The 18,652-nt window shown below is 40.2% G+C and overlaps 1 protein-coding gene across 28 annotated transcripts in view; it reads left to right on the forward strand.

Moving 5' to 3' along the window:
* Positions 1–18,652, forward strand: part of LOC147151834 (protocadherin alpha-C2-like) — a 185,482-nt gene that overhangs the window by 75,167 nt on the left and 91,663 nt on the right. For 9 of the 28 annotated variants that reach the window (XM_086019114.1, XM_086019127.1, XM_086019137.1 and 6 more), the window contains exon 2: positions 15,765–18,535. The exons of 17 other annotated variants lie outside the window; for them this stretch is intronic. In XM_086019114.1, coding sequence (XP_085875240.1) covers positions 15,765–15,911 — 147 coding nt within the window. In that variant the 3' untranslated portion in view covers positions 15,912–18,535. Of the gene's footprint in view, positions 1–765; positions 3,305–15,764; positions 18,536–18,652 lie in introns of those variants that run through there. 2 more of the 28 variants (XM_086019111.1, XM_086018998.1) reach the window with 2 other exon arrangements.

Here is an 18,652-nt window from a genome sequence, read left to right on the forward strand (position 1 = left end):
AAATCAAAAAATTATCCAACTATGTTTATGAGCCAACAACGATAACAACAACAACAACAACAACATATTATTATTATTTAGTATTATTAAAACAATAATAATGACAACAACAACAATAATAATAATAGCATAATGTATGCTTGTTTTACATAATGCAACGAATCATATTACATATTACATATTACATACAAATCATCATATTCATATTTAATGTTGTTATGAGTTGGCAGTCTCAACCTAACAAACCGGTTAATACAGTATATTCAATACAGTATGTCGTGCATAATCCCGTTTGGAAATCAAAAAGGCATATTTATATATTTGAGAAAAATAATCAAGTTCATATTTAATTTGAAATCAGGAATAATATGTTCTTCACATTTCACACCGTCGAGTCTCATATTAGTTCTGGAGCATTTTTTTGGTTTGTTGTATCGTTTTGTACACTTACAGTACGTCACGTGGTGCTGTTGGATAATTAGCATATCTGTCACATGTGTTTGTGAATGAATGGAGAGCCAATGCAGTAAGAGGTCCTGACTTTTGCTGGTTGTTTTTCAAGTACTTTAAATGCCCATTGAATGCCTTTTACACTATTCTTGGAACTAGTTATGCTTTGACATTGAGCTTTGAGCAGGTTTGGGCGTTTTGGAAACACCATATCTATGCTATTTAATGTTTTAAACTGTTTTCTGTGAAATATTGGTATGCATTGTGACTTCTGTTCGCTTGGTGTCACTACTTGTGAGATAAAAAGTCAAATATTTACCCGTCAGTGGGTTGGTTTACTGCGCTTGCGCGTCAGCATGTGCACTGACTTCGATGAGTCTATTCAACCCCTGGCTTGTTAGCGTTGTCAGTATTGCGTTGGCTTTAGCTATTTGCTTTATCACACATTTATCCAGTTGTTTCCCCCGTATGGACTCCGCTTTGGACTGATAACCGGTCCAGTATGTCTCGACGAGAACGCGCGCCATGGACGCAGCGCTTGCTGGTGGTCATCTTTTGTTTGGATCTCATGTTTAATTTCATCATGGCGCAGCTGCGGTACTCTATTCCCGAAGAAGGGATGGCTGACGCCCTTGTTGGAAATGTTGCCAAAGATTTAGGGTTGGATGTGAGCGGACTGAACGCCCGAGGATTCCGCGTCGTTTCCGGGCCGATTGAACCTCTGTTTGTACTAACAAACAACGGCATGTTGAGGGTGAGGAGGAAAATAGACAGAGAGGAGGTCTGTCAGCGAATCAGCCCCTGTGTTGTTAACATTAAGATCGTTGTGGAGAACCCACTGGAAGTGCACTATGTGGCCATTGAGATTTTGGACGTGAACGACCACCCTCCCACCTTCCCCGACAACGAGACGCGTTTGGATATATCGGAATCTACTCTGCCTGGTGCGCGCTTTCAGCTACTGAGCGCCCACGACCCAGACAGCGACGCGAATTCAGTTCATTCCTACAAAATCAGTCAAAACGAACACTTTCGCTTGGAGGTTAAAGATCGAGGAGAAGATGGGAAAATCCCCGTTTTGTATTTGCATAAGGCGCTGGACAAAGAAAGTGCAAGGAGTCATAAATTGCGGTTGACGGCACTCGATGGCGGGAAGCCCGCGAGGTCAGGGAGCACGGAGATTATTATTAATGTCTTAGATGTAAACGACAACATGCCAGTTTTTACCTCTGACGCATATTCCGCAGTGCTGAAGGAAAATGCGCCAATCGGCACAACCATCTTGCAAGTAAACGCGACAGATTTAGATGACGGTCTCAATGGCGAGGTGGTGTACTCCTTTGGTAATAATGTTAATAGTAAATTACGCAAGGTTTTTGATGTTGATCCTGTTACTGGAGAAATTACAGTTAAAGGTCAAATAGATTTTGAAGCAAAAGACAAGTATGAAATTGACATTAAAGCATTTGATAAAGGGCAAGTTCCCCTAGAAACGGAGAAAAGTGTTATGATAACTATTGTGGACTTAAACGATAACACACCTGAAATTGAAGTAACATCATTTTCAAGCGCAATTGCAGAGGACTCTAAACCTGGGACCACTGTAGCCTTGATAAGTGTAAATGATAAGGACTCAGGTGTCAATGGAAAGGTCATATGTCATGTGAGGGGGGACAACCCTTTCTTGCTAACACCTTCTTTACAAGATAATATGTTTTCTCTTATCACCAAATCACATCTGGATCGAGAACATCAGTCCAAATATGATGTGACGATAGTTGCAAAAGATGCCGGTGAACCGCCTTTGTCTTCTCAAAAAACAATACGTGTGACTGTGTCAGATGTAAATGATAACAGTCCAGAGTTTTCAAGTAATCTGTATACTTTTTATATCAACGAGAACAATATTGCGGGGGCCGTTTTATTTTCAGTCAGTGCTCATGATAGTGATGAGGGGGATAATGCTGTCATATTGTTTGACATCGAGAGAAATTGGGATGAACACAAAAAAATGACATCCTTTCTGAGCATTAACTCTGAAAATGGACAAATTTCAGCGCTGAAAAGCTTTGACTTTGAGATGCTGAAAAGTTTCCAGTTCCAAGTGGTGGCCACCGATGGTGGAAGTCCTCCACTGAGCAGCAACGTGACAGTGAACGCGTTCATTCTGGATCAGAACGACAACGCTCCAGTCATCCTGTATCCAGTCATCTCCAACAGTTCTGCTGAAGGTGTGGAGGAGATTCCCCGTAACATGAAAGCAGGAGACTTGGTGACTAAAGTCCGAGCCTATGACGCCGATATCGGATATAACGGCTGGTTGCTGTTTTCCCTGCAGCAAGTCAGCGACCACAGTCTGTTTTCTTTGGACCGCTATACGGGCCAGATCAGAACACTTCGCTCCTTCACGGAGACGGACGAGGCGGAGCATCGACTGCTCATCCTGGTCAAAGACAACGGCAACGTTTCGCTCTCGGCAACAGCGACTGTGACTGTCAAACTTGTGGAGCCCAAAGAGGCTTTTGCGGCTTCTGATGACAACAGTGCAGCAAAAGTGGACGAGGAGGACAATGTGACTTTTTATCTGATCATCACTTTGGGCTCGGTGTCGCTCCTTTTTGTCATCAGCATCATCGTGCTGATTGCCATGCAGTGCTCCAAATCCACAGAGTACACTTCCAAATATCTGCAAGACACAAATTATGATGGCACACTGTGTCACAGCATCCAGTACAGATCAGGAGACAAACGCTACATGTTAGTTGGACCCAGGATGAGTATCGGTTCCACAATAGTCCCGGGCAGCCACGCCAACACTCTGGTGCTCCCTGACAGGAGACACACTTCTGGGGAGGTAAGGCATAAGTCAGAAGTTATTTTCCCTATGTGAGTATATGCTTCAATTATTCACTAGTATGACAGATTTTTAAAATAGTAACGCATCCAAGAGTATGTTTGACCACAGAGTGCTGACTGTTACTGTCTGTGGTCCTGAAATTTCCTCAAGTACAAGCTTCCCCATGTGCAAACTGTTTCTTCTCAGAAATATAGCCTGGAAAAAAAGGAAATTTGTTTATGACTTTTTGTTGTTTTGCCCTCACTTGTCCTTCGTGAGTGTAAAATGGGCTGAGTATTCTTTTCCTCATGTTGAATCTGGAGCATAATGCATATTGGATGGTTTGGCAACACATTTTTTGTATCATTAAGGGAACTTGTGGGGCCAAAAGAGGCTTTTATAGCATCTGATGTCAAACGTGCAGTAAAAGTGAACAAGGAAGGCAATTTGACTTAAAAAAAAATCCCATCATCACTTTGGGATTGTTTTCACTTTTTTGTTATCAGCATCAGGGTACTGATCACGAGCCAGTGCTCTAAATCCACAGAATCAAGTTACAAATATCCTCAAATGATTACACACCGTGTCACAGCCACCATAAGCAATGACTGAGACAAATGTATTAGTACAATTATAAGTATACAATGCATGTTTAAAAACTTATAATTAACTGTATATACAGTACTTTTTCGTTTACTTTTCAAGTGCAGTACATCTTTTAAGAACAGTTCTGTTGTATATAACTTTTACTACAGTAAAAACATTTGCATTTAATCTTAGAGACTTTAATTACAATTTGATTTAACTTTCATGTGCAGTACAGTTTGATCGAACCTTTACACTGGTCAACAGTAAATTATAAGTGATAGTTTTATGTGTCCCTAAACATATTTCTGATGCGGATTAAAAAAACAAAAAACAAAAAAAAAACGTCATTACTTTTTTTTAGTAAAAGTTTGTTGACCAATGTTAACTTCAATTTTTCTTTTACTGTATTTCATTTTTAACTGTGCATAATGTTACTGTGGCTTACATGAATGAAGGTATACTTTTATAAATCAAATCAATGCCTTGTTTTTGATGAACACGTCGGCCTATTACTTGCTGTATTTCAATGTTGGTCACTATGGTGGTACTTCGAGATCTTTGTGTCACGATTGCGGGAAGGAGGACCCAAATGCAGGGAGGCAGGCGAACCAGGGGTACTGAAGAAAATATTTATTAACAAAAACGAGGACAAGCAAATCTTGAAAAGTCCAAACTCAAAGTTGCAAAGAAAGACTTGGAAACAAAACATAACACTGGGAGAAGCAAAACAACCTGACAGCGACAATGATCCGACCAGGACAGAACAAAAACTAGGAACTTAAATACAAGCATACTGACAAGACAACGAGTAACACCTGCTGGACGAGACACACAAGGTAGGAGGGAGCTGATTGGCTAACACAAGGGGGTAAAATGCAGACAGGTGGACACAATCATTGACGAGACAGACACAGAAATCCTGAGAAAACAAAACTAAAAAAGCCCAAACACAACACTTTGTAGTTTTTCAAGTGGTACTTCGTGTAAAAAGTTAAGAAGCAATGTTCTGCACTACAGTCCCAGGAAGTCGTATAAAAGCTGTGATGCCACCTGACAGCAGACACACTTTTGGGGAAGAACTTGGGATTCATGTCATATATGAAACTAAAAATGAGTATAAACTAAGTATAAGTAAATGTGTTTAAGTAAAATTTGCTCACACCTTTTTTTGTAGAAAAGCAGTAACAATTGAAAAAAAATAGCAGATTGTTCTGCAAACGCTCGATTTGTGTAACAGGTGTTCGTATATACAGGATTTTGTCTCTGTAACCAAAACAATCCAAGTTATTGTGACACATTTGTCAAATGACTTACAGGAACTGGTTGTGCTGTTGTTTTTGAAACATAATGATGCAGCAGAGAAGTTTCACCTTCATTTTAATGTTTAAGGTCAGGTTCGATTTGCTGTTAATCTGCTTATGTGTCTTCTCAAGCTAAACACGTCAAATGTGTTAAATGGGGTGACTATGTGTTTAATACAGTGTGTTCACGATGGCTACCGTCAACCCTTTGAAATACTAATATGGACTTTTACATGAGTATTTGTAAGTATGTGCATGCTAATGCAGTTGAGCTGATTGAATGCAGCATGGATGTCTGGAAGTAAGACAGTGAGAGAGAGCCTGCAGCTGGCGTGCTGTGACTCATAAGTCACCCCGAGTCAATTGGGGATTGTCCTTTTGAACATCAGCTTGGATGTTCATTCATTGCAATTTATATTTTTCCTTTCACACTATGTTACTGTTTGGCTTATAGTGCTGCAGACTTGTGAAACACTACACTATATGGCATTAAGAAATCATTTCTTAATGTAAAATGTAATGGTGCAGTAGTCATGTTTGTCTTTTTTGCAACCGCCTAAATAGGTCATCTTTTATCACATGTGTGCAATCTGCATGCTCTGCTTCTGGACTCATTTTGTGCGGAATATTGTGTGTTGCCCATAGCAACGCGCAAGGAGATCCACCTATCGGAGTAGACTAGCAAACGCTCAACAGTCTTAGCAACAGCAGAGGAATAAGGCAAGGGAGGGGGTAGAGAGGAGCAGCCGGCGCTGTAGGAGCATGAGGAGCATGAGGAGGAGGGGGATGGGTGGTGGTGACTCCATAGGCGACTCACAATATTTCATGAAAATGGGTTTATTTGAAAAGAATGCGATTATATCAATAAAACCCCACCTTATATTTAGGCAGCAGATGGTGCAGATAAATAAGCAAAAGCAAAGGCAGGGGCGCTCGAGCTCATAATTAACTCTTTTATGGTATAGGGATAATCGTTTCTAGCTAAGAAGTAGGTCAGCCTTAAAATTCCTATGCGGCGAGAACACGCCCAAAATATTCACCCGTTTGTATGAATATAAGTTGTCCTGATTTGGATCAAGCAGGAGAGTCACGCAGCGCATGTTTGCGTTGGAGGAGGGGGAGGAAGATCAGTTCAGTAATATGACAATACTAGGGGCAGTTTAAGTTTTTCTACAGTTCTTTTGACCAATTTGCCTTACTTGCTGTGTTAATGGCTGCACAGATGAATATTTTGCACATGTGTGCATGTGCAAGGCATCCTGTGTTACGCAGTGCAGCAGCAAGAGTGCTAAGCTCTGCCTAGACAGCAAATGCCCTGATGCGATGTAATGATGTGATTAAAGAGGAGTGCGTGGAGCAAGTGCATGGTGATGCCATTTGTCGTTGCAGCTTGTTGTGAAATGGCAACTATTGCATCTGATGGGGATAAATCAAAATTACACCTACCGGCCATAGCATCCAAATACAAGTGTTACATCAAATATGCTGCCTTACAAATGAATGGTGCCTAGAATTCTCATGTTTTATTGCAAGAGGTATTATTTTATCAATATGGTTATATTGTGGCTGTAAGTTGCGCTGCATTATAATGTTTTGGTCAGTCAAAATGATATTTTATTTTATTTTACATCATATAATTTTAGGTTGAATATTTGTATTAATTCTGATTATTCAGTGTGTCAATTCAACAATGAAATAACAATTGGGTGGGTGAAAGACTTGTAAAAAAGGCCTAGCATGTCTGATTTGTGGAATGTGTTGTAACATAGCTGACTTGGTCTGAACCATTGCATAGTTGTTTGTGGTTGTGCATGCAATAGTAAGACTCTCACATGCTACAGAGGTCACCGACCTTTCTGAAACTGAGAGCCACCTTTTGGGTACTGACTAATGCAAAGACCTGCCAGGTTGATACACACTTCTGAAATAACAAATTTGATTAATAGCTTAATAATATGTTCTAATTAATAATAGATGTATCTATGTGAAAGCACTGATCATGTCAATAATTTCAAGGTATCAATATACAACACTCTTTTTTCTAAATCTCTGCAAGTGATCTTTCTCTGCATTCTCACAATCCTTGGAAATCACAATATCCCATCACTGGTGAGCTATTCTTAGAAAAGGCCCGTAAGTGACCCAGGTGGTGCCGACGGGCACCATGTTGTTGACTCCTCACAGTGCACTTCTGTCTCTCTCTTTTTTAAAATGACTGTAATTCTAAATTCTGATTAGAATGTTTGTGACATAAATTCTAGTCAGGTGATTACAGAACTGTCAGTAGTTAACTGTCTACGTTACACTACCAATCGTACCAATACACATTTGTATCATCTACGCTGCTTTGTCTGGGGGTGTGGCTTTTTGCTTGAGTGGCTTTGTCTGCCTGCTTGGCTGGCCACGCAGGCAGATCAGTGCAATTGCGTTTGCATGCAAACTGTCTGCACTGGAATTATTTCCAGTGCACTACCACTTGTCTGTTGTCTTTCACAAGTAGCCGAGAGAGTCTTCCTCATTAAGAGTGCCTCAGGTGTCATAAGGAGAGTGGATCAGAGGATCAGTCAGGTGGCAGACAGTTATATGCATGGAGGCATGTTTTTTTATTTTTTTTCTTACAATTTTACATGCTTTTATATTTTTCTGCAATTTCTTTACAGACATTGCTTTATTTGCCTTCTTGGTGCATTTTACAGCTTCCTGCTCTGCTGCTGCACTCTCTCCTCCTTCCTCAACCTCCATGTTCATATCATTCCCATCCCCCCACCCCTAGTCTATTCATGCCCTGCTTTCCACCATTTTCATCTGAATGTCCTTGGGTACCTCTTTCTTCGTATGACATGACCCGTCACCTGGACATGTCCACTTCCTTTCCTGAATCTTGAAATACTATCTCACGCTCTGCATGGAGCCATGTGTGTGTGTGTTTGTGTGTGTGTGTGTGTGTGCGTGTACGTTGTGTGTGTGTCGCTGTGCATCATGCCTTTAGGGCTGTGGCTGTGTGATGCTGCATGTGCTGTTGTGTGTCACTAGGGCACATTGTTTCTTATGGCTCCAGCATGGACACACAGCTCCACTCACATTGGGGTCAGCAACAACAGTGATGGTAATCGAATTTACAAACACCAACCATCTTTAGGTCTTTGACACACACATGCACACACAATCTCTCTCTCTCATACACACACAGCAGCCACTCACACTGACATCGAGTTCAATGAAAAGAGTTTGACAGAAACAAATGTCCACTTCTGTTCCGGTGCTCATTGCTCAGTAATTTAAAGCCATTCACTTAGATAAGAGCTCTCTCTTCAATGACAATTAGATTGTGCACTGATCTGATTCAGCATAACCTTTGTACTACTATGATGCAGTGTACTTGTACATCACTGTAAATTACAATGACATTAATAAGCGTATTGAAAATGAACACCTCTCTGAAAGTGTCAATCAAAATTGAGCAGTACTATATTTGTAAAGGCAGTATTTGTATTCTTTCATTGACTGTCATCATAAAGGTGCAGCCCACTAAATTGGCTAAGAGGTTCAATTTGAAAAGTAAACCGCTTATTATACAGTTTCAGTTTATTAATTTTATCAGACATATTTTCATAATAGGCCCTTTACCCTCAAGCCATAGTGTACATGTTTGAAAAGGTATACAGACAGCATGAGCTTATAATGCCTAGCCCCTTTACATACTCTCAACAAAAATATAAACGCAACACTTTTGTTTTTGCTCCCATTTTTTTATGAGATGAACTCAAAGTTCTAAAACGTTGTCCACATATACAATATCACCATGTATCTCAAATATCGGTCACAAACCAGTCAAAATCTGTGATAGTGAGCACTTCTCCTTTTCCGAGATGATCCCTCCGACATCACAAGTGTGCCATAACAAGATGCTGATTAGGCAACATGATTAGCGCACAGGTGTGCCTTAGACTGCCCACAATAAAAAGGCCATCTGAAAAGTGCAGTTCTGGTCCATTTTTGTCAGTGTCTGAGGACTGAGAAAACCTGTCAGTCCTGACTGGTTATCTGAGTCCCCAGAAACAAACAAAACAGATACTGCAAATATATAGGTGCTGATGCATACATAAATACATACAATAAATAGATGGGAAGATGGATGGTTTTGCGCTGTTGCATGACTTTTTCCCCCCCGCTGTCCCTGTGTGTTACCAAGGCAAAGTGAGAGTCAGTGGGCCAAAGCGAGTAAGTGTGGGCTGCACTCACAGCTCGAGGCCAAGGCTCCCTGGCATAGCTCCTTTTGCTCCCGTCATTTGTCCCAGAATACGACAAGGCTGGTTCATAGCCATGTGTGGCTTCCATGCAACTTGGCCCCGCGCTTGTCAGTAATATGGGTCAAACCCGATTCCTCCATATTGATACAAATGTGTATCCATACGCATCACTTTCTGTCTCAGAATTACGCCTTTCATGCAAAATATTACATGAGCGTGTCTAACCCTTTCTCCCCTCCACTACTCCAGTAGTTATATAAGCCCTCAGTTTCATTGTGTCATTGACATTGACTCATGACTCTGTGGAAGAGTGCTATATGTTTCAAACTTGCCACTCGCTTTGCACATGCACTCACCCACATCGAGGACATTGTCTTGGGGACAAGCTTGCTTTATTTATAAGTGCATACTATAAACACATTGTCCAATATTATTACTATTACTATTATTATTAGTAGTAGTACGCCTATATTAGTAGTAGTAGTGGTGGTGGTGGTAGTAGTGGTAGTAGTAGTAGTCTTAATGCAAAATATAACAGGTGCTTGATTTCTGTGCCTGCTGCAGTTATTCCTGTGCTTTTCTTTTTTTGAATTAACAGATGGTGTGCACTGCTCTTGTTTGGCCTCAGTGTTCATACAGCCACAACATCTGCCGCAGTACTTAGGTCACCGCTGCACGCCTGGAGGATTGAACTGACGGAGGGGTTAGCGTAAGGCTCACTGCAACTCAGCCATATAGTGGGGAAGGAGTTGGGCGAAAGAAAGCGCAACTGGCTTTTACCTTCTTCTTGCAAGGGAAAACAACAAGAGGCATGGCCTTTAGAGTTGTGATGTATGATTCTGTGAACATTTTAGTGAGGGAAATCTATGGTCAGCTGTTTGGACAGAGGATGTCGCCTTTGTAAGAGGATTGCCTTCTTAGCACAGTATCTTTGCACTGCTCACTGTGGGGTATTTGGGGTGGGCACAGGACCACAGTGTCCTCACACTCTTGTGATGAGGACCGTGTGTTGTATTTATTTCTGACTGCGCATGAATGGGATCAGATGTCTGAAAAGTATTCAGACTCAGACTGCAGGCGTTGTCCTCTCTTTGGCACCACATGCTGTATTTAATGTTCCTTACAGCATCGGGGGTAAATGAATGGGTTTATATGAACCATGTACTCCTTTTCTGACAGTTTCATGGGTTGAATATTATTATTATTATTTACATGTAAAAGTTAAGCCACAAACATAAGACTGTAAACTTTCTTTTTCTCGTTTTGATGGCTTGCCAGCTACAGCTGTGCTTTTTTTTTAATGTTTGCACCATCAATGCGTGAGATGTGAAGGCTACGTTGTGTTTACGTATTTGAGTTTAAGGCTTTTTGATAACAAATTTGAATGGGGGATATATTAATTTAAGAATGTATGTTTTTTTTCATGAATTAAGCAAAGGCCAAGCTGTGTATTTTTTTTTTAGGCTCAATGTTAGTTCAAGTTTTTGACAGCTACTAAGCCACAATAGGAAAGAGGCTAGGAATAATTGGCAATTTAAATAAACATAAAAAAATCTCCAGAATGTACAGGAAGTCACTTAACTCACAGTGATTAGACATATACAGTCATTTTTTTAGTCCTATGTTACAAGTTCAAGTAGTATTGTGATTACGATTAGAATGAGCTGAATGTGACTCCTGGTCATCTTTGTGAGTGTAAACCTGCAGTGAGCAGCTATATATGATCGATGAGTCATCTTTGTGCCACATGTGGATGTTTTTTTTTTCCCCATATCTGTTTATTTTTAGGTAGACCATCCGTCAGAAAAAAAATAAAAGCTGTAATGTGTTGATTTTAGCTTAATGTTTGGGAAGTAGCATTACATGTTGTGGACATTTTGTGGTGTTGCCCGGTTGCCTCACATACTTTGTGTATTATTTTAGTTAAGAAGGTGCATGTTTACTGCTATCTTGTATAGTGGGTGCAGTGTATGACTAAAACAATGAGCAAGGGTGTGTGAAGCAAGTGTTAATGCGGTAGCCTTGACTCATATCCCACTCTCTCCTCCCACTCTCTCCTCCCACTCCCACTCCCACGTCTCGCTTCCTGTGGCTTTGTTCTCGACCCCACTCTTCCAGCCCCGTTAGACGTCCATCTTGTCTTCACCTCAAACTGGATTATTTTATTCACCAATCCTGCACATCCATTTCTCCAACACCTCCACCCCCCAACCCCCCTACACCCCCCAGCCCCCCCCCCCCCACACACACACGCAAAATATAACTCTTTCCTTGTCATCAAGCTCATACTTTCACGTATGCCCCCTCCTGTCTGGTTGTATGAATGCAAGCAGAGGCTAAAGATTGCTGTCAACAAGCTCATTGCATTTTATTTTTCCTTGTAAGCGGCTCTTTATTATTTGATGTTGCTTAGTCCAGTTGTTTCATAATAGAGAATTGTCCAATGAAGCGATCACTCACAAATGTTCCAAATCCATCATGCCCCCTAATGCTATTTCTGGTCTGAGGCAGCCTCTTGTCTGTACAGTGTGCCCTCGTTTTGGAGGAAGCGCAGACGTAAATACTGCTTAAGGACTTATATTTTCTTTCTTTCTCATATTTTACATTGAGAGGAAGCACTTTTTATACATGTTTTATATCCTTGACATGAATTATTTAATAGAAAACAGGAATATCCATTCCTAATCTTCAATTATTCAAGCATATTATTTTATTCAATGGGATAAAGTCATAACTTACCACAAAATCTGAAGAAAATGTAAAAGATGCAACAACAAAAACAGTTTTTAGCTTGTTTTCTACCTTTGATCTGAATGTGACATTTATACTGTGCACAACTTAATTTTAGCAATTGTGTTTATAGTTTCAGTGTTTCTTTGAAAACGACCAATCAGTGATATTATATAATCCTTGTTGTTTGTGAACAACTGTTGTTCATTTTCTACATAATATTCTGTATGCACATCCACAAGAGGATACCTTTCTTTTAGGGCTGTTCGATTTTGCCTAACAAGAAAATTCCGATTATTTTCTCTCAAACCCGATTTTACAATTACGATTACGATTTCTTTGTGAAATAAAAAATTAATGAAAAATGAAATATTTTGAATGTCTTTTATTTAAACTTATTTTTTCTTTGAACTCAAAATGCCAGTCAATTTAACTTAATACACACAGAAAAATCCATTGGGATTAACAGCATTTTACTTACACAACAGATTTCAGACCTGTTCTTAATCAAACCGATAATGAAAGAAGAAAGTGCATATCCCATCAGAAACGAAATCATCAACATGAGAGAAGGTATAGTCAATTCTGTAAACAGCCTGTCAGCAACTCATTTTGCCAACCAGCTAGTGACTAGCCTTTCACCTTTCTCCCTGGGTTTACTGAAACATAAATCAATGATTAGTGCAAAACTGTCACTATACAATAATACAATGCACTGTCAAGCTTAGGTATGGATGCACCACCAGAGGTCCGTTGTAGAGGAGAAAAAAAGGACGCCTTTCAGACGTTGAGTTACTTGCTCGCGGGTTGTATTGTACATGCAGGGCACATACTACACTACAGATTTATATTTGCCCGATTTATTTACTAAACGCTCACTTGCCTGCGCAATAGCAGAATCGCCGGTAGCCATGGATGCTGTTGTAGTTTTTCCGGTATGCACGCTCGTGGGAGGAAGCGGAACTGCAGAGGAAACTACGGTGGCTTAGATACACCAAAAATAAAAAGATCGAACGTGCCGATTTGAACGTTTTTAATATCACTTTATCCAGAAATTTCGGTTTCGGTTCGAAATCGCTTAATCGAGCAGCCCCACTTCTTTTATCAAGCGTAACTATTTTCATGTAAACAATCATAGTAACAAGCCGCATGCGGTATGTGACAAAAAATACTGTCATGTTAATTGGCATGATTATGCACCTATCAAGTCTAATTTAAAGATCACTTGAGTGCAGCCTACAAATTGTATAATTGCTTTAGTTAGCTCCTGCACCTGCCACAACGTTAGGTACACCTGCACATAATGAAATGCGATGCAATACTTCCATATATGTATCAGGGGTTCTTCCTTTACAACAACAACAATAGTGCTCATTTTAATTGACATTTCCAGAGCTATATAAATTCAACAATCTGTTTATTATTATATTTGTAGCTTGCAGGCGTAAGCTTCTGTGGACATAGTGGGATGCTTCTTTACAAGAGATTCTTCCTTACTTACACCTGGGAAAACTGATGTGATAAATAAATTATTTTCGTATTATGTCACATAGGAAATTGTATCTGCACAATTGAATCGTTCATTTTCAATATTAGTTTCATTTGCGTTTGATGGATCTCCTCGTAACTTAAGGTCTGTACGGACCAAGCCGACCGTTGGGCTGGTTGTTTCACGATTGTAGGGAATGTATGTTTGTATGTATGTATGCATGTATGACGTGCTGGGTTTTCAAGATAAGTCCAGAATGTAATTGTTCCCTCAGCTCTTGCTCTCTTTTTTTTTTACTCATTTTTAATTGTCATCTCGATTAGAGGATGAACTATATCTATCAAATAAACGGGATACTTGTGCAATAGTAGTAGTAGTATAAAAATATGTATTTATCTAAAATACCTTGACTTTTTTAAAACAAACAAACAAACAAACACAATGTCCTGGACCTCAAACACATAGTGGAAAAAACAATGGAACTCCACATATTACTAATGCACTTAACTTTTAGTACCAAACGTATCCTGTCTATTCTGCCACTGTCGATATTCCAGTTTGTCCTACATGGATTAAGGCCTGTGTAAAGAGAGTCAAGTGATAATTCTCCCGTTACTCCTCTAATGCGATTATGTGGAATCATCTTAATGATGCCACGAAGAGTAGATTAAAGAAGGCAGCAGAAAGTGAAACGAAATGTGCCACTCACACAATTTTGTGTCTTGCTTGAATGTTGTGTTTAATTGTATCTTCTTATGGATTATTTTGAGGGAGTATGCACATTCATTTTAGTATCTAATAAATTGGCATCTGGGTACATAATTTTTCACTAAACATGCACATAGCCTACAACACTCATAGGAATCTGCTGTCCTTGTGGCTATTTAAATGTTGATACTATTGAGACAGAAAGCTACTACATGGCTGATCTGAGAGTTCATGAAAATGAATGAAAGACACATCACAATACTATAGTAGTTATTTTGGAAAGTGGAGCAACCTCACAAAAAACATTGCCGCCTGCACTTCCAACATCAGGCTCTTTACAGGCCAGCACTCTCCTCTATTATTCAGACTCACTCCCTCCGTATTTTTTTTTCAAGGAAGTGGGCCAAGCCCGAGCGTATGCAGGTCTGCTCCTCAACTGCTCTTCACTTGCATGCAGCACTGGTGGGCGAACACTCAGTACAGCATGACTGATAAGAAAGTAAAAATAGACATTACACAATGCTTATACATGTATAATGTGTGATAGTATTGAAAATAAATACATCACACACATTTACATATGTGTGTAACGTGTGAGAAATGTAGAAAATAGAAATATCAGTGTGGAAAAAAATGAATATTAACTGGACAACATCTGCATTAAATAAATGCTCTATGAATAAAGCATTTTCCTCTGGTGCAGTGCATCGCTCCATCTTTCCCTCTTTGATCTTTTTACACTGGCCGACGTTTGCAAGCATTGTTCAATGCAGTCCCCTTCCCAGCGTTTTCATTTCCTGGAGATACGGTGAATGGGAATCAGACATCAAGGCTGCGAGAATATCTGTGCCACATGATACACTTTCTCTTTTGAGTGCGAGAGTGCTAATTTATCAGAAAGCTTTAACGTTGGCCCAGACTGAGCCTGTGGAAAGAGGAGAAAGAGGTGTAGGCGCCCTCTTGTGGCCAAAAAGCAGAACATAATTTCCCCAGTGCGTCAATACAGTCAATTATTTAGCTGGTCACTGCACTCAGAAAGTGGTGGTGTATTCACTGGTTTCACCATGGAGTTTATGTGTCTGTATTGATCCATGGATAGTACCCCCCCACCCCCCACCCCACTCCTATGGTTGGTCTACGCCCTCTGCCTCTGATGAACCATTTGATTGACAAATCTAGGTTATGCATGATTGACTATGGAGCCAGATTTACCCCTAATCCCAGAAAAATGGTTTAGTTCTGGCTGCATCTCTCATTCCTCTGTGGGTGCACTAAGCATATAAAGGATGGGGAGAATATATACAATGTCTATATGTGCAATATATAAAACCTATCTTTATGTACAGTATGTTGCCAGACAAATCTATATAATTGTAGTTGACATCATATTCTTTGCCTGTTTCCTCACAAAGAAAGGTCCAGAGGAGGGGCAGGAAGTAGGGAGTGGCACTGATGGAGGCTTGCATCGGTGTCGCTATGGTGACAAGAGAGGAGCTAGTGAATCAATTATGGCTGCTCCCAGTGGAAACAGATCTATCGGACGCCGCCTTTGTCAGTAGGTGCAATGATGAACCAATCTGGAGAGTCCATGGCTGCCACATCACTTCAACCAAGCAAATTGGATCTTTTCTTTTTTTTTTTCCCTCTACTGGTTATATTGTATGTCTGGTTTTATGGCAGATCTGATTAATGTGTCTATTGTTGTAAAGTGAATCCATGAGTGTAAAACTGTTACAAGTGGTTTGCTAATTTGGAACTTTGAAGAAAGGCACTAAATGAAAGCATCCCCTGCACATGCGTACATCACATTTCTCTATGTCCAGTATCTCTCACACACTCAAGCCACATACAGATCTTTATATTTTGTCAGCACCTAGAAGTGTCACATCAAATACACACAAAACTTGAGGACTACAAAGTAAGAGAAAGAAAAAGACATGACACATGCTGCCAGGAACACATCACCATCAACAATGGGCTGCTGCTTTGCCTGCCTGTTGTTGTACAGTAGAGTAACTAATGAAGTGATTTGGGGGAATTGTGCCATTGCTTTCCAAATGAGTGAACAATGTGTTTGTGTGTCTATTTCAGTGGCGTGTGTATGTGTGTGCGCATGGGCATGCTCCATATTGCCGCATGTCCTGGCTCATGTTTTTGCCGGACGCTCCCCTGTCCTAGTTTTCCAACCAATGGATGGGGTGCGGATTTGGAAATAAATGATTAAGAAGGATTTCTTCCTGCTTCTTTGCGATATTGTATATTTTAGCATGTTTAGCGTTTTTATGTGCAAGTGTGTAGCCATCGAGTAACCGTGTCTGTGCTATACTCTTCAACTTCCACCTATAAATAGTATAGTATAAATATTGTATAATTCCCCACTCTCTCTCTCTCTCTGTCTCTCTCTCTGTCTCTCTCTCTCTCTCTCTCTCTCCCTCTCTCTCTCTCTCTCTCTCTCTCTCTCTCTGCTCCAACCTCCCCTAATTGATGTTAGTACTTTTCTTTGGAATTATTTCACTCGTAATGATGCCTATGATTCTGATTGTAAATGTCTTCACTTCTGTTTTGTATGTATTTCTGGTGCATTTGCGTGTGACCTCAAGCCTATTCAGACTCATCACAGGTACTTCTAAGAATATTAAAAAAACAAATGGGGGAAAACACATTTATGTGAGACATTCTGCAGTTTGGCAGAACATGAATTGTAAGTGTTGCATCATGGAGCAAATGTGCAGCTTACAGGGAGGCAGTGGGGGGTGGTCTCCAGAGCCTTGGCCCAGCAAGGGCACTGTGGGCAGTGCAGGAGCTGATTGAAAAGGTCAGGCTCTCTTCAGAGTGGTGAGGGGGTCGAAAAAAAGGAGAAGAAGCTGCTGCAGCTGAACTGTCATAGGGAATATGTTGTAAGCAGTGCAGTATTAGCGATGCATGACCAACCCAGATGCAACTGTTGGCAGACTAGTTCACACCAGAGTATGATTTGTTTACATGGGTGTACATTTGTGCGTGCACTTAAAGCCTGATGTGGTTTGATTCATTCAGCGGGAGTGGAATCCATCAATGTGAAATGATGAATATTTAGAAGTGGGTCAAAACAACTCCAGTGTATTTAATAAAATACACCCATCGGCTCATGCTCGTAATGTGTGTCTGTGCTCACACATGGATCATGTCTGTGCCTTGGATGGCGTTACTATGGAGACGTGAAGGGGAGCAAAGAGAGGGAGGAAGGGAGGGGGAGTGCTTGCTCTCCTTGAAGCATGTTCCGATGGCACCCCTACTCCCCCACTCAGTATGCATCCTTGTAACATGCTCAGCACAAGCGTGCACACATACATAAGAGCCCGATCAGCAACAGCTCCTCTATATGCGGCACAAAGCCTTTAATAATAAAACAGGCATACTGAAAATACACTACGCTACCACTGCCCTCAACCTCTCACCTTTAACTCTGCTCCCCCTGTAAGCTACACCAACTACTTCATATTTATCTAAGTACAAAGAATGACTCTTAAGGGAGCAAAAATTATGTCTTTTCGAACCTGTATTTGTTCATGTAAATCATTAATTAATTCCTAAAGTAGGTTTACTTCATTAATGAATATATTTACATTACTTGTTGGTGTTAACTTAACAAATCAAAGCAACATGAGCTGTTGTTTTTTTAGTTTCTGCTTCTTAATAGAGGGCAAAGCTCTGCAGCATCTCTCTATGTATAATATAGTATAGTATAGTTTACAAGGCATGTTTGAAATGTTCTTTCTAAATGTTGCGTAAAAAACTTTGCTGTCAAGTTGGATTCAGTTTTACAGCCGTTGACATTGTCTAGAATGTGCATGAATTCAAAGCATAGAAGTAACCGTGTGGTGTGCTTTATAATTTCTTGGAAAGCAGCGATTTGGACTTGAATCAACAGCAAATAAGGTCATGGGGTCAACAGGTCGCTGGGCAGAACTGTGATAAGCTATGTGCTTTTAAAAGATAAATTCTGGCTTTACTGTGCTGAGTAATATTAGTATGTGTGATGTAGATTTTATGAGGAAGATAATCCAGCATTCTGGGCTGGTTTTGATAATCCTGACTGTAATATAAAGCTATGTGAATCATCATCAAGTGATGGGAAAGGTAACTTTTTGTGAATATCTGAAGTATATACACAAAATGTGCTTCTAATAAAAGTAACTTCTCTTGAAAATGCTTGGGCTCTTGTCATCTATAAATTATGAATAATAGTCATAGTGACATAATCATTCATATTGCTGCTGAGAGATTATTGTGGATCAGTGTGTGATGATATTAATATTTT

This window comes from Filicampus tigris, chromosome 2 (genome assembly GCF_054856515.1).
Source record: "Filicampus tigris isolate MCC_2025a chromosome 2, RoL_Ftig_1.0, whole genome shotgun sequence".
NCBI classification, from domain to species: Eukaryota; Metazoa; Chordata; class Actinopteri; order Syngnathiformes; family Syngnathidae; genus Filicampus; species Filicampus tigris.